General features: G+C 42.8%; 1 protein-coding gene across 1 annotated transcript in view; it reads right to left on the bottom strand.

The window, feature by feature from the left end:
- The window catches only part of LOC141084511 (collagen alpha-4(VI) chain-like), a 376,083-nt gene that overhangs the window by 160,643 nt on the left and 198,224 nt on the right, over positions 1 to 17,216 (bottom strand). The window contains exons 16-22 of the mRNA XM_073569263.1: positions 13,879 to 13,932; positions 10,023 to 10,094; positions 9,358 to 9,384; positions 8,397 to 8,441; positions 7,836 to 7,889; positions 7,068 to 7,130; positions 6,009 to 6,074 (exon numbers count right to left, since the gene is read on the bottom strand). Of these exons, the coding sequence (XP_073425364.1) occupies positions 6,009 to 6,074; positions 7,068 to 7,130; positions 7,836 to 7,889; positions 8,397 to 8,441; positions 9,358 to 9,384; positions 10,023 to 10,094; positions 13,879 to 13,932 (381 nt within the window). The remainder of the gene's footprint in view (positions 1 to 6,008; positions 6,075 to 7,067; positions 7,131 to 7,835; positions 7,890 to 8,396; positions 8,442 to 9,357; positions 9,385 to 10,022; positions 10,095 to 13,878; positions 13,933 to 17,216) is intronic.

The raw sequence follows: 17,216 nt of genomic DNA, 5'->3' as shown, positions 1-17,216 counted from the left end.
CCCTGCAGCAAGCCACTCCAGTGGCTAAGTCCTCTCGTCACGCTACTGGACATGCTCATGAGATGGAGATCGGGAGTCACGTGCTCAGGTCCTTCTCCTGATCTGACTGGTCCATCCCAGAGATCTGGAAGGTCCCGCATGGCTATAAAAGGTCCGCATGGCCACTCGGCCATGTGCTAGTGTAGTCTCTAATTGCTAATGTGTGAATGATGATGGATGCATGCACCTGCGAAAGACTCATTAAGATCCCCTCCCTCTGATATTACGTGTGTGGATAGGGACTTAGCCTTAGAGTCAGCGCCAGTCAGTGGCATGCTACAAGCCACAGTGCTCATCTCCACAGAGCTAGCGTCCGACAGTGCGTCCCTCCTGGGCATTGTCGTATAGCGGCTGAGTCAGTTGCCGCATTGCGGTCAGCAGCATTTGTGGGCGTCCACGGTAGCGACGCCACACGCACGGTAGATCTAGACAGACACCGACCCTGTGTCTTGGGCCCGAGTCCTGTGTCCATATACCATGTGTGCACACCGCTGAGACCTGTGAGGTCAACAGGCTCGGTATTTATGTTTATGCCTTAAGGCAACTCTGTGAATATAACAGAGTACACCCAGTGCACACCGGGTGACGTTCAACCCGTGTGCTACCGCCATATTGTGCGTCTGCCATTATATAGCAGCAGTTTAACACCTCTGCACGGTGGACCCCAGGCGGCGAATGCACTTTCTATTACTTTATATTTAGTGCGTTCCGCCATCCCTAACATTACACTAGCGTCAGGGTCTGGCTAGTAATGGCAGACCTGCAGCAGCTACAGCGGTACATTCGGCAGCTGAAGAGCAGGTTGGCGGGTATTGAGAGCTCCATCTCAGCTGCGAATGCTACAGTGGCCGCTGCTCAGGCAGTCGCAGAGGCTGTCTCACGCATGTCCACACCCACGCCTATGCCGACAATAACCCGCCTCCCGTTGCCCGATAAGTTTTCCGGTGACAGCACCGCCTGCAGGGGTTTCGTAAGCCAGTGCTCTATCCAGCTGGAGTTACTGGCCACGTGATTTCCCACAGAGCGGGCAAAGGTGGGGTTTATTGTTTCTCTCCTATCAGGCAGGGCGTTAGAGTGGGCTATGCCATTGTGGGAGCATGATGATCCTTTGGTTCAGGGCACTGCTCAGTTCCTCACGGCTCTGAAGCAGGTCTTTTTGGGATCACGCACGACACCTCTCTCCAGTTATTGGCCATAACACAGAGGTCTCTCTCGGTCAGCCATTATGCCGTCCGATTCCGGACATTGGCTTCCGAACTTGAGTGGCCTGATAAAGCACTCATCCCTGTGTTTTGGAGAGGGTTAGTGGAGCATGTCAAGGATGCTCTAGCAACCAGAGAGGTCCCCACAAGTTTGGAGGAGTTGATTGCCATCTCCGGTTTACGGAGCGCCGGCTGGAACGTGCGCAATCCAGACGAAGGGTTAATTTGGCTCCCACCTTCTCCGAGCCACTAAGATTTCCCGCTCAGGAGCTTACACCTTCTGAACCTATGGAGGTGCCTCGCGCCGGCCCCAAGCCATGTCCGGTGCGAAGCTTTGCATGCTGTTATCAGTGCAGGCAGTTTGGTCACTCGGCTAGCATGTGTCCTCTGCGGTCGAAAAAACGATCACATCCAGTGGTTGTAGGTGGTGGTCTAACTAATATGAAAACCTTTTCCCCCAAACCAGTATTCCGAGGGACATTAGATAGCGGTGCTTCCACCTGGGAGGTAGAGGTCACGGTGGACTCCCGGGCAGAGGGAAACCTCATGTCCTCATCCTTTGCCCAAAAGCACTCTATTCTGCTGGTACTACTGCCGCGTCCCTTGACCATCAGGGTGGTTGACAGTGTGCCTTTACCATCCCAAGATACACACCAGACAGCACCTCTTGGTTTCTCAATTTCACCCTCTCATCACGAGACGTTGTCCCTGTTCATTTTGCCAGATGGCATTGACCAGGTGCTACTCGGACTTCCGTGGCTCCATTACCATTCCCCTCATATAGATTGGTCTTCGGGGAGTATACTGGGTTGGAGCAAGGACTGTGAGGGAAGGTGCATGAGGAGCAGTGTTCAAGTAGCATCCACGGAGCTGCCCGCGTATCTTTCCACGCTCCCTGGACACTACCGGCAGTACGAGGACGTTTTCTCCAAAAAATCAGCGGAGACGCTTCCGCCGCATCGTCCTTACGATTGCCCGATAGACCTATTGCCAGGCGCGGAGTCTCCTAGAGGCCGCGTGTACCCTCTATCTCTCCCAGAGACAGAGGCCATGTCACAATATATCCGGGAGAACCTGGCAAGAGAGTTTATCAGAAAATCGGTGTCGCCGGCTGGTGCAGGGTTCTTCTTCGTGCAGAAGAAGAGTGGGGAGTTGCACCCCTGCATTGACACATGTCATCCCCTGAGGAAGAAGTTTTTTAACTTTGAAACGCGTAGGGAAATAAACATATTAACTACACAACCTGTGAGGAGTGATGGTCTGGTAGCGCACGTTTAATCCATAAAAATTCCCTGCTTGAACCCCTGCATTGACTACAGAGGTCTCAACGTCATTACCGTAAAAAACAAATACCCTCTTCCTTTGATCTCTGAGTTGTTTGACAGGTTGTGAGGGACCCGGATCTTTACGAAATTAGATCTATGGGGGGGCGTACAAACTGATCTGCATACGCGAAGGAGACAAGTGGAAGACAGCCTTTAATACCAGGGATGGCCACTATGAGTATCTGGTCATGCCCTTCGGCCTCTGTAACGTGCCTGCTGTCTTTCAGGACGTCATAAATGACGTCTTTCCCGATATGCTCTCTACCTCGGTGGTGGTCTATCTGGATGACATCCTCATTTTTTCTCCAGATGTGGCCTCTCACCGGAGAGAAGTCTGCAAGGTCTTCCACCGTTTGTGGGTGAATTCTCTCTTCGCCAAGCTGGAGAAGTGCCAGTTTGAGCAGGAGTCCTTGCCATTCCTAGGCTATACCATCTCGGCCCAGGGGTTGGCTATGGATCCTGCCAAATTGCAAGCGGTAATGGACTGGCAGGAGCCCCATTCTCTAAAAGCGGTGCAGCGCTTTTTGAGGTTCGTTAACTATTACCGCCAGTTCATTCCCCACTTCTCCACACTGGTAGCTCCTTTGGTCGCTCTCACCAAGAAAGGAGCCAATCCAAAGGTTTGGTCAGAGCAGGTCTCCACGGCCTTTTCGTCCCTGAAAACCCATTTTGCTGGCGCTCCCATCCTCCACCGTCCCGATGTGGAAAAACCCTTTATCCTAGAGGTAGATGCCTCATCCTTTGGTGCAGGAGCAGTCCTTTTCCAGAAGGATGGTCAAGGTCGGAAGCATCCCTGCTTCCTCTTCTCAAAGACCTTCTCACCGGCAGAGAGAAACTACTCAATCGGGGACACTGAGTTGCTGGCCATGAAATTGGCCTTTTCTGAGTGGAGACATCTCCTGGAGGGAGCCCGGTTTCCCTTCCAGGTGTACACTGACCATAAAAACCTGGTCTATTTGCAAACGGCCCAGCGCTTGAACTCTCGTCAAGCTAGGTGGTCACTCTTCTTCTCCCACTTCCGCTTTACCTGTCTGGAGAGAACAATGTCCGCGCGGATGCTCTTTCTCGCTCGGTGGTCTCAGCAGAGGAAGAGGAGGCTGAGCCTCGGCTAATTGTCCCCACGGAGAGCCTGAGGACCGTGGCTCTGGTCGCTCTTGAGGCAGTTCCGCCGGGCAAGACCTTTGTCCCTCCTCGCCTGTGGCCGGAGGTCCTCGCGTGGACACACGCATCCAGGGTGGGTGGTCACTTTGGCACTAAGCGGACCACAGAACTCCTGACAAGGTCTTATTGGTGGCCGCACATGGCTCGGGACACTAAAGAGTACATTCAAGCATGCGTCTCTTGAGCTTGGAACAGGTCCTCTAGGCAGAGGCCGGCTGGGTTACTGTATCCCTTGCCGGCGGCAGACAGACCCTGGGAGATGGTCGGCATGGACTTTGTGGTTGGCCTGCCCAAATCTGGTGGCAGCACGGTCATCTGGGTGGTCACCGATCATTTCTCTAAAATGGTGCATCTGGTGCCACTCACGCGGCTGCCTTCCTCTCGTGGTCTCACCGCACTGTTCATAAAGCACATATTTCGTTTGCTCGGTATGCCAGACAAAATAGTCAGTGACCGAGGTCCCCAGTTTGTGTCTCGATTTTGGAGGGAGCTCTGCAGTCTAGTCAGTATCGAGCTCAATTTGTCCTCCGCATATCATCCCGAGACAAACGGGTTGGTTGAGAGAGCCAATCAAACTCTGGTCACATACCTGCGACATTTTGTCTCTGCCAGGCAGCATGACTGGGCAGCCTTACTACCGTGGGCTGAATTTGCCCTGAATAACGCAGTGGCTGATTCCACTGGTCAGACGCCGTTCCTTCTCAATTACGGTCAGCATCCGCGCGTCCCTGTCCTGATGCCAGTGTCTTCCACTGATTCCAGAGTGGCAGACTGGGCAGTGGAGGCTCGCGACATTTGGTATCACACCCAGGATGGTATTCGAGCCTCTAGAGGGAGAATGAGAGCGTCAGCCGACACACATCGGCGTCCCGCTCCAACTTTTGCCCCTGGCAACTTGGTGTGGCTCTCTGCGCGTAATATCAAGCTGCGGGCCGAGTCCTCCAAGTTCGCTCAGCGCTAGTCAGTGGCATGCTACAAGCCACAGTGCTCATCTCCACAGAGCTAGAGTCCGACAGTGCATTCCTCCTGGGCATTGTCGTATAGCGGCTGAATCAGTTGCCGCGCTGCGGTCAGCAGCACTTGTGGGCATCCGCGGTAGCGACGCTGCACGCACGGTAGGTCTAGACAGACACCGACCCTGTGTCTTGGGCCTGAGTCCTGTGACCATATACCATGCGTGCACACCGCTGAGACCTGTGAGGTCAACAGGCTCGGCATTTATGTTTATGCCTTAAGGCGACTCTGTGAATATAGCAGAGTACGCCCAGTGCACACCAGGTGACGTTCAACCCGTGGGCGATATACCGCCATATTGTGCGTCTGCCATTATATAGCAGCAGTTTAACATCTCTGCACGGTGGACCCCGGGCGGCGAACGCACTTTCTATTACTTTATATTTAGTGCATTCCGCCGTCCCTAACAGTTATGGGTTTCAGATAATCAAAAACATTTTTTTTACTAATTTCCTATTTTTTTACAATTAAAATAATAAAACTGCACAGGTTTGCTATTGCTGTAATCAAAGTGTGAGGAGAATCATGATGGCAGGTGCTTTTTATCACACTATGTATGGCGTAAAAGTAATTCCCAAAAAACAATGTGAGATTTGCTGTGGGGTTTTTGTTTTTCGCAATTTCACCACTCTTGGAAGTTTTTTCCTGTTTTCAAATATGCTATTTGGTAAAATTAATGACATCATTCAAAAGTACAACTCATCTCAAAAAAAAACGAGCCCTTGTATATTTATGAGTTGATAGAAAAATAAAAAAAAGTTTTAGTTCTTGGAAGGGGGAGACAAAAAAAACAAAAAGGAAAAAATGGAAATTAGTAATGAAATAGAAACTACAAATATTTGTAAGTTATCCAATGTGACAGACCCGTTGAAGCGCAAGTGGGTGAAACGGCCGTTGTCCACTCTCTGTACGTTCCTCCCGTGCCAATGCCTTTTAATTAATAAAGAATTTTCATGACAGAACGATGAGTGCCATCACTTTTTTTTTCTATTTTGTACAAAATCAGATTACATGTTTGCTTTTCAGGATTGAGCACCCGTTCTGACGGTATTTTGGCGGTCGGTCCAGGTGTGTGATTTTCGACTTGAATAGCAGTCATGGAACTGCTTTGGGGTTAAGGAGCAGTGCCGAATCTTCTGTCTCTCTTATGTATGTCTCCAATGTGACAGGTTTGTTAATGCACTTGCTCATATTTTAGATCTTTACTATTTAATAAACTATAAACACTATGCAACTCAATAATGGTCAAACAATGTATTCTGGTTACCTGTCTTCCTGGTTTTCCTTCAACTCCTTTTGGACCTTGAATATTATTGTTAATACCAGGTTCACCCTAAAAAAGAATAAAAATATTTTGTATTACGCAACATGGAAATGGCTATAAAATTTGCAAAGTAGCTTGGTAATAGTTATTGCCATACAATGGGGAGTAGTACGGGAATAAAGTAGTAGGGGACATTCATTACACATGAAGGAAAGACACTGTGAACATGAATATAGTTCTGAAGGTCCTACCACAGTAGGTGGTAATGGCAGCATTCCCAATTAGTTAGATATTAATCTAATAACAAATGGTCAAGAGTAATTAATAGTTAACCATTTAGCAGTAAATAAAATACAATGGATGACATGTGTATATGTGAGCTGGAAAGAGAATTTGCATTTGTCTTCTAGGTCAAGCTCTGAAGTCAGATAAAGGTTGATCTCGATCCACTGGTGTATTTTTCAACTTTAATAATTATGTAATTATGGCTTTGTATCAAATATTAGCGAACAAGTCTTGTACTCTGTATTTTACATTATACATAATACTAAGGGCTATGTAATAATTCTTAGCCAAAAGGCAAGGTTTTCTTTCGAAATGTTCATTAATTATTATCAGACACAAACTTATTTTCAGTTTACTATAGATGATAAACACTAAAATACTTTAATACGAAAAATTACCATGTGTTATTTATTATTATTACTACTACTACTATTACATGCATTCAACAGATGAGAAAAGGCAGATTTGATAACAAAGTGTAAATTATATTATTGTATACTTAAAGGGAATATGTCAAATCTAAAATTGCTATTTACCTGCAGATATTAGGTTAATATTCAGGTAAATAGAGGTAAAATCGTGTTAGGTTACGGGTAAAAATCAACCTCTCTCTGTAATGGCTCACTGTACCTCCCCCATGAGTGGAAGTGAGCGGCTACAGGGAGGATGTATGTTTATTTTCTCTTTTTAGCCGCTGCTCCAGTAAGCAATGCTATTTTCCTGTAGATTAATCTGCCGTTAATTTTTTTCAGACAGGTTTATTGTTGCATTACTTACAGGGTCACCTCTAAGCCCGGGTTCACCTCGTTCACCTGGTTCTCCACGAGGACCTCTTTTGCCCTAGTATTTACAAGCACAAAAAAATGACATCTTTGTAAAATAAAAGTACATAACATATTTTGAACATATTAACATGTCTCCTTGTGAAAATTGGAGAAAAAACTATAATGAGGACTATTTATAAATTGTTACTGTTGTTAGTGCCAGTTTTGTGTTTTTCCCTGGTAATTATATCTGACTTTCAAATACTAAAATTTGTAAACATTCTTGGCAATTAGTTATTTGTACTTGAATAACTGTGAAGACTATGAAACAGAATTGTTGCAAAATATTAAGTTTTAGGTAGCAAATCTAATTCTGAGAGCAGAACTTTGAGGACTGTGGCAGATAGCTACTGTCGACCTTCCATCATTGGTTTACAAGAGAAGGTTCAAGTATTAGAAATGTGGATAATACAGAACTCTTGGCCATTAGTATGTATAACTTGAAATTAGGTAAGTAGCAAATAACTATTTTAGTAGAGAAGGCCATTTATTAGCACTGGCTTAGTGCCCTGTTAGGAAATTCTGAGTTAGTAGAAGACTTCCCCCATTTAGGACCCTGATCAATATACATCTCTTGCTATGGAGAACCGTCACATCACAGCTTTTAACGGGCAGTGCATTGACTTTGACGCAAAAAAAAGTGTAAAGCTTGAGCTGGGTCTACAATAGAGTGGATCCCTTATTGCCAGGTTTCACCCCAAGATTACAGCTGTCTACATACCCTTTGTCCTTGACTCCCTGTTTCGCCCGGTAAACCAGGATCTCCACGTGATCCCTAAAAAAGAACAAAAGACATATTATAATTATTGTATAAGTTATATAATATTCTGAACAATTTTTATTAGTAATAGGAGGGATACTGTGAAGAACGCTTCATAAGGTCAATGAATGTCTATAAAGAGGTGAAGATGACAGAAACAGGCTATTTTATTCCTGCTGTCATATTCAGCTCATCCCTTTTCCAAAGAACCACAAAGTAAAAATGTTAACTCTTCGCAAGAGTCTTGCTCTCCAAATATTTCACCTTGAGTTCTAATTCGGACACATTATGAAAGCTAATGTTATTATTAGAATGTGATACTAAGATCAGTTTTATCCACCATTTTAGTCTTAGAAAATGATTAATATATTTGTAGAGGGGTTCTTAACCATTGACATTATTAATGAACTAATTAAATAGTATTTAAACACAAAAATATAATTGTATATGACATAAAATAAGTCAGGTTTAAATTCTAGATCCTTACATGATTTAATGGAATTCCAAAAGATTTTATTTTACCTGCTCACCCGGGACACCATCAATACCATTATCACCATCATCTCCCTACAAAATAATATAACAGAATTACCATAAGTGAAATAAAATTATTCCCATTCCAAAAAAGATATATCGGACATGCAAATTGAGGTCCACTAAAACCCACGCATAACATAACTCTCATTTATTCCTCTCAACACGTAGTGTGCTGGAGGAAACTACTCTGGTTTTACATCACTGACGCCATCATGCGCAGTGACACGTATCTCCCCTCCATCACTTCACCAGTGACTCCATCACAATATCATTTTTGTCCTTTGTAGGTTTTGTATGCTTTATGGCCAATGTGAACATGCTTTTATATGCTGCATGCATACTAACTCAAACCAAGCTCAATTTTTGTGCTTTTTTCTTTGTATTTTTGCATTATGTGCAAGCTGGGGTGTGGCCTTCCTCTCCTGAGCTGGAAATTGTATTTAAAGGCTTCCCCTGACTGGTGTCCACTGGTTGGCACCTGGTTCTTTTGTCTGCCCTTATTCACACACTGACGTCAACTTTGACACAGGATAAGGTTTTTAATATTAGACAGTGTAGGACCGCCCCGACCACAGAGTCACTATGTTGATGGTGGGATGGCTTTTATGCTATATTTGATCAAATACATTATTACTAAGAACTCTGTATTACTTAAATGCACTTTTGCTTTTTATTTATTTAATTACAGCAGGGTTTTTCTCATTTTGTCTTTTGTAGGTTTTGTATACAATATCAATGGTATTGAGTAGACAAGATGGATGTTGTTATGTTCTGTAAAATCTTGCACCACAATGGGAACAAGAATTTTTATCTCCGTTATTGGGCCCCTACACTTCTATGTAGGCCAGTGATACATAAAAAAAAATAAAAATGCAATAAAATATGCCAATATAATCCTGAATTTCAAAATTGTGACATCATTTTTAAAAATCCCATTTCAACTTACTCGATCTCCTCGAAAACCTCTTCCACCCTGAACAGAAAAAGGTAGATTGTTAAAGACACTCTACAAAGTATTAGATGTTACCAACTATAGTTACCAGACATCACATTGTAGATTGTTTGACTTAATTATTTGCTGATACAGTGTACTACATAATTCTAACACAAGATCAGATTCCAGCCAGCATATGCATCAACAACTACTTTTGGAAAATGAATCTCAATTCTGCAAGGCGCTATCATCACCTCATACCGAGTTGTCGCTATAAACCTACCATGAGTAACCAGTCTAGTGTGTAGTGAAAAACACGCACACTCAGCGTTAGTATACAGGTGCCGGCTGGACTGGAGGATCCAGTCAATACAGATAATTAGCAACACTCACAAATATGTTTCAAATTACCATATGCTTATTTTTATTGCAAAATTAATTCACCACGGTGTTGACAATATCAATAGGTAAAGCGATTGGTTACCAACCAGGGTCTTTTTCAAACATCACTTTGTCCAAAAAAGCAGGTAGATGTGGTGTATCGCGCTCTCAGAGCTTCCAGCAGTCATGTAGCATCTGTTTGGGCGTAATCTATGACCCCAGGAGGAGACGGTGTATAAGCGCAGCAAGCGCTATCAGGATACTTCAGCACTATCAAGATATATGTGGACACTTGCCTTTGGTCCTCTAGGTCCTTGACAGCCACTTTCTCCATGAGTCCCATTCAATCCACGTGGGCCTCTCTCACCCTAAAAAATTATATTAAATTAGAAATGAAACATACAGTATATTCTTATAAATTACTTTTCCATGTTTATAGTATAATGCTACTATTGTAAAACAATTTTTAGATATTCAGTATAATTTACAGTATGTGTGTTTGGTTTGCCAAACCATCTAAATGCAAATTAACAAGCCACAAAAAGTTTCTTAATTCTAGTGTACTCTGCTGTTATGATTGAGTCACCGTAGGAGGCAAAAACAGAAATGCTAGCTAAGTCCAGAAAACCAGAGAAGTTGGCAACTATCAGATTGCAAACCCCTGAACCTATCAACACAACTAGCAGTAGCCGTGGGGGGTTCCTACGATGACCTAGACCCCTCGATCACAGCCGGAGAGATACATAGGCCTAAAGAAGGAAAGGGGAAATGTAACTGCCCCAGAGCAGACCCCAAAGCAATAGGTAGCCCCCCACATATAATGACGGTGAAGCAAGATGAAAACACTTACACAGACAGAAAGACAGACTGAGCAAAGACGGGGCCCAAAAACTACCTAGATAGGAACGGATAGGAAGGCTGCTGTCTGCAATCTGCCAAAACCCTATCAGAGACAAAAGCCAACAAGCTGATATAAAAATGGCCCTGAAGCAACTAAGCTTCAAAAACTAAATCAGCACTCAGGTACTTTCAGAAGACAGAGCTAACGGAACACTGCACACTCCAGCAGGGAGTGGCAGAATCCAAAAAGCAAGAAAAACAAAAACAAATCTTAAATGCAAAAAGGCAAAACAGAAAACTTAGCTTTAGGAGAGCAGGAATCAGACTGGTGTCCAAGAGTCCACAGAGAAATCACCCGCAGGGCAGAAAGGGCATAGGCTGCCTTAAATCCAGTCAGTGACTCCACTCAGCCAATCGTCTTCATTAGTCCCAGGTGCCTGATAATCAGGCTCACTACCTTCCTTCACTAGAATAGGGAGTTCACCAGGCCTCAGTGACGGAGGGAAAAATGAACTCACAACACTCTGCCTTTCAGAACCCAACAACCAAGGGGACACATCTCCAAAAAGAGGGTAGATTTAGTAGTCAGTTTGAATGATTGAAAGGGACAGTATGAAGGATTCTTATATTGTCATGCCGCTGCATTATCGCTGTATTGTGAGACCATTATATGTGAATTATTTCTATTCTTTCACATCCATGTGCACATTATTTTACTAATGTGCATCACTGTGCATGATTCCTGTGTTGTAACTATTTAGTTTGCAGTGTGTTTTATTTCTTTGATGTGACATGACTCGGGACATTATCTAAATATTTTCATGTCTCTATGTGCATTATGCCCATGAACTAAAGAAAGACTTTTGCCATAGTATGGACCCCTTGTTTCAGTATACCACCCTACCCACGCCCTCCGTTCTGCTGATGACCTGAGGTTAGCATCCTCAATAATCAGAACCTCCCACTCCCGTCTCCAAGACTATACACGTGCTGCGCCAATTCTTTGGAATGCACTTCCCAGGTCAATATGATTAGTCCCCAATCTCCACAATTTTAAGCGTGCCCTGAAAACGCATTTATTCAGACTGGCCGATTGCCTCAACACATTAACCTAATCTATCCCTTTGTGGCACAGCCAAAAGTTTTACCATAACCAGGTTCCACGCATCATGTTCCCACATGCTTTATGCATCCATTAGCCCTCTGTGTCTGTACTGTTACACACTTAACATTATGGCTGGTCCATACAATCAGTGCAATTGTTACCACCCACCTTTCGTGTCTACCTTTTTCCTCATAGATTGTAAGCTTGTGAGCAGGGCCCTCATTCCTCTTCGCATCTGTTATGATCTATGTGATTATTGTTATGCTGTAATGTCTATTGTCTGTACAAGTCCCCTCTGAAATGTAACGTGCTGCGGAATATGTCGGCGCTATAGAAATAAAATTTATTATTATTATTATTATTATTAGACCAAGATGAACATAAGCTTTTATAATTCACAATTAGGTGCTAAAAGTGGTCATTGGGCCTCATTTAAAGTTCGCTATGTGAACGCATGACTAATTCTTATGCTCCTGTCAATATTGGTCTGAAGGTAATGGTGCATCAAGGTAATGATTTAAGGGCATGAATATGAAATGAATGTCAAGGCTTGACTGACCAGTGTGACATGACCCAACGGTTGGTCGGTCACCAAACGGCACAACAACACAACGCCGATGGAATAGGGGAGAGGAATACAATAGGGAATCAGGGACGGTCACCTTGTGAGCTCCTCCCTGAGCCTGTCCATGTTCTCACCTAACGCCCGATGCAGGTCCTTCCCCCTGCCGACATCAGGATACCTTGTCCCTATTTGTCACCTAGATCTGCCCTAGCTAGTGCACTGGCTGGCAAGGAGCTCTAGCCTCACCTCTGCAGATAAAACACACAGGGGGAAGCGATAGACACCAAAGGGACAAAGTAATAAAAATATAACACTTAGTTTGGGCACACCGCTGCTTAACTCCACACCACAGATAGCACAGAAACAGGAATCCAAACACAAGACTGGGCTGACACCAGAGAACTGCTTCTGCAAAGGTTGTATAAAAAACAAATCTGAACTGAGAAAGGTAAGTTAATGTGTATGCACAATGTAAGTGCATATTAACACATGACCATTAACCAGAGAAAACAAAAAGCTTTTTGTTTTTTCTGCAAAGGTTGGTCTCAAAAGAGGAACTGTATCACCAACAGTCAGCTGATGCAACAGGTGACCTTTTAAAGGATGTGGGAGTGGTCACCAACAACATCAGCTGACCCAGCACCACTGCAGTAACACCAGCATGCCAGCGGGGAAAAACTGCATTTAACCCCCTGCTGGCCTGAAAGGAAAAAAGTTTTAATGTGAGAGGAATAAGAGCTGCCACAAATCCAAAAATGGATTTTGACAATGTAATAGTCAACTTACCACTTTACCAATAAGGGGCAAAGCTTTTCAGCTGTTAAAAACTTATTTACCATATGTTCTCCATCATTCATGCATAGGAGCCTGCATGTTCATTACATTGCAATACTTACTACCTTTTATTAAATCTACTTGTTCCCCCAGTGATTAGTAATCAACTAGTATCCATTGCTTATATAGCACTGTCATATTTCGCAGCACTTCACATACATTATCATCACTGTCACCATTGGCGCTCACAATCTAGATTCCCTATCAGTATGTCTTTGGAGTGTTGGAGGAAACCGGAGTATTGGAGGAAATCCACGCAAACACAGGGAGAACATAGAAACTCCTTGCAGATGTTGTCCTTGATGGGATTTGAACCCAGGACCCCAGGGGACAAAATTCGGGGACAAAACCCAAACAAATTGGCTCATCTCTAGTGCTAACCACCTGAGCCACCATGCTACCCAATCTGCACTATGAATAAATATATTGAAACAATAGTAATCGCTATAATTCTGTCCTGCTTCAAATACATTCTATTTACTGCATCCAAAGCTAGTAGTAGTTTGATCAGGGAACACGTTATCCAATTTATGGTTTATTCCTGACAGTTTTAAAAAGAAAGAGTATGTAGATAATTTTTGCTCTATTTTTAAACCATGCCATTATGGAAATATGTCCCAGAGTACAAAAGTTTTTATTTCCCAAACAAATGTCAAATCCAATTCAGCTGCTTTGTTTTTTAATTGCAAAAACTATGCTTAAAACATGCTGAAGGGGATGTGAAATGTCATGATAATTCAGAGCAAAGTGGTCGAATGTTTACTAGCATTTCTGCTCTCAATCCATAATGTCCAATTTGATTACTTACCATCCCACCTTCTTCCCCTGGATGTCCTTGAGAGCCCCTTGAACCAGGCCTTCCCTAGTTACAGAAAAAAATATTATATTAAAAAAAAATCTTTACATTCTAACAATGAATCAATCTTTAGAATTAACTGTTTAGGTTACAGGTGACTGTTTAACAATAGTAGAAAATGGACCGCTTCCCTCAGACTATTTAGGGCTATAGGCAAAACAAAAACTATTGAAAATTTGACGTTATAAAACGCAGAGTTAGGATACTTGTGTTCTCATATTCTTATAACTTGGGGAAAAAATACAAATAGTATATAATAATAAAAAATACAATTATAGCCCTGTAGTGTATGAGTAATAAAGTATAGGTTTTACTTTTTTGGATTTTGGAAGTTGCAAGTAACCTGAGCTGCCGGTATAGTATGCAATAAAGGAGTGCAGTTCAGAGGTTGCTTTATTCTCAAAGCGTTTTGAAGGATTCTTACTTCTTCGAGAGACCCATATAGTGTACATAACATCAAGAAACAGTCTTAAAAAGTGTGACAAAATGCATTTAGAATAAATTGCTTTGTTACTATTTACTGAACTGGACTCCTTTATTGGGTACTATATCAGCAGTACAGGTTACCCAAACACTCTAAATACCTAAATATAATTTTGGTTCTGCCAACCTGTCGGAATCCTTAGTGTTTTTCAGATTCTGCATTTGTTTAAAAAATTTAAAAAAAATGCTTGGGGACCCCTCTATTTTTGATAACCAGCCAAGATAAAGCTGACAGCTAAAGGATGCAGCCCGCAGCTGTCTATTTTAGCTTGGCTGGGTATCAAAAATGGGGGGACCTCAAGCTGTTTTTTTAAATTATTTATTTATTTAATTACACTGTAGCTGCAGCAACTGCAGAGTGTCGTGCTGCACTCTGCAAGACCCGGTTTCTTGGAACTGAGGTGATGTCAGTAAGTTTATCTCAATTCACAATGTCCAGTACTCATGAGGGCAGGGCCGCTGTGAACTTAGATAACCTTACTCAAACTTATTGAGAATTTCACAAGAAAAACAGAGTGTGCTTGGCTTTAACATAACTTTATTCTTTCATGAGTTATTTACAAGTTTATGACCACTTATAAAATGCGTTCAAAGTGCTGCACATTGTGTTGAATTGTCAATGCAACACTCTTCTCCCACTCTTAACACACTGATAGCAACACCGCAGAAGAAATGCTAGCACAGGCTTCCAGTTTCCATTGTGTCAGATGCTGCGCATCTCATATCTTCACAGAATAGACAATTGCCTTCAGATGACCCCCAAAGATAAAAGTCTAAGGCGGTCTGATCGGGAGACCTTGGTGGCCATTCAACTGGCCTACAACGACCAATCTAATTTCCAGGAAACTGTTCATGTAGGAATGCTTGGACCTGACACCCATAATTGATGGTATGGTGTGGTACAGTCATATGTAAAAGTTTGGGCACCCCTATTAATGTTAACCTTTTTTCTTTATAACAATTTTGGTTTTTGCAACAGCTATTTCAGTTTTATATATCTAATAACTGATGGACTCAGTTATATTTCTGGATTCAAATGAGGTTTATTGTACTAACAGAAAATGTGCAATCTGCATTTAAACAAAATTTCACCGGTGCAAAAGTATGGGCACCCTTATCATTTTCTTGATTTGATCACTCCTAACTACTTTTTACTGACTTCCTGAAGCACTAAATTGGTTTTGTAACCTCATTGAGCTTTGATCTTCATAGCCAGGTGTATCAAATCATGAGAAAAGGTATTTAAAGTGGCCACTTGCAAGTAGTTCTCCTATTTGATTCTCCTATGAAGAGTGGCATCATGGGCTCCTCAAAACAACTCTCACATGATCTGAAAACAAAGATTATTCAACATAGCTTTTCAGGGGAAGGATACAAAAAGTTGTCTCAGAGATTTAACCTGTCAGTTTCCACTGTGGGGAACATAGTAAGGAAATGGAAGAACACAGATACAGTTCTTGTTAAGCCCAGAAGTGGCAGGCCAAGAAAAATATCAGAAAGGCAGAGAAGAAGAATGGTGAGAACAGTCAAGGACAATCCACAGACCACCTCCAAAGACCTGCAGCATCATCTTGCTGCAGATGGTGTCACTGTGCATCGGTCAACAATACAGCGCATGCATAACGCCTTTTTGTATGACCAAACAACTCAATCTTTGTTTCATCAGTCCACAGGACCTTCTTCCAAAATGTAACTGGCTTGTCCAAATGTGCTTTTGCATACCTCAGGCGACTCTGTTTGTGGCGTGCTTGCAGAAACGGCTTCTTTCGCATCACTCTCCCATACAGCTTCTCCTTGTGCAAAGTGCGCTGTATTGTTGACCGATGCACAGTGACACCAACTGCAGCAAGATGATTCTGCAGGTCTTTGGAGGTGGTCTGTGGATTGTCCTTGACTGTTCTCACCATTCTTCTTCTCTGCCTTTCTGATATTTTTCTTGGCCTGCCACTTCTGGGCTTAACAAGAACTGTACCTGTGTTCTTCCATTTCCTTACTATGTTCCTCACAGTGGAAACTGACAGGTTAAATCTCTGAGACAACTTTTTGTATCCTTCCCCTGAAAAGCTATGTTGAATAATCTTTGTTTTCAGATCATTTGAGAGTTGTTTTGAGGAGCCCATGATGCCACTCTTCATAGGAGAATCAAATAGGAGAACTACTTGCAAGTGGCCACTTTAAATACCTTTTCTCATGATTTGATACACCTGGCTATGAAGATCAAAGCTCAATGAGGTTACAAAACCAATTTAGTGCTTCAGGAAGTCAGTAAAAAGTAGTTAGGAGTGTTCAAATCAAGAAAATGATAAGGGTGCCCATACTTTTGCACCGGTGAAATTTTGTTTAAATGCAGATTGCACATTTTCTGTTAGTACAATAAACCTCATTTGAATCCAGAAATATAACTGAGTCCATCAGTTATTAGATATATGAAACTGAAATACCTGTTGCAAAAACCAAAATTGTTATAAAGAAAAAAGGTTAACATTAATAGGGGTGCCCAAACTTTTACATATGACTGTATATGGAGTACAAAGACAGTGGGGCCATTCTTCATCAATGGAAACCTCAATGCCACTGGATATCTGAAATTGCTACATGATGATGTGTTGCCCTTTTTATGCACTGAAGATGGCACGTTCCCTGAGTTTTTCCAGCAAGATGCCACCACATTATGGGTGCCAGGTCTGAGCATTCCTACAAGAAATCTTAGACTAGCATTTCTTCTGCGGTGTTGCTATCAGTGTGTCAAGAGTGGGAGAAAAGGGTTGCATTGACAATCCAACACAATAGGCTGCACTTTGAACACA

This window comes from Dendrobates tinctorius, unplaced genomic scaffold, assembly GCF_039654945.1.
Source record: "Dendrobates tinctorius isolate UK_male_01 unplaced genomic scaffold, ASM3965494v1 ptg000005l, whole genome shotgun sequence".
Taxonomy (NCBI): domain Eukaryota; kingdom Metazoa; phylum Chordata; class Amphibia; order Anura; family Dendrobatidae; genus Dendrobates; species Dendrobates tinctorius.
This window is presented reverse-complemented; position numbering and strand designations above follow the sequence as displayed.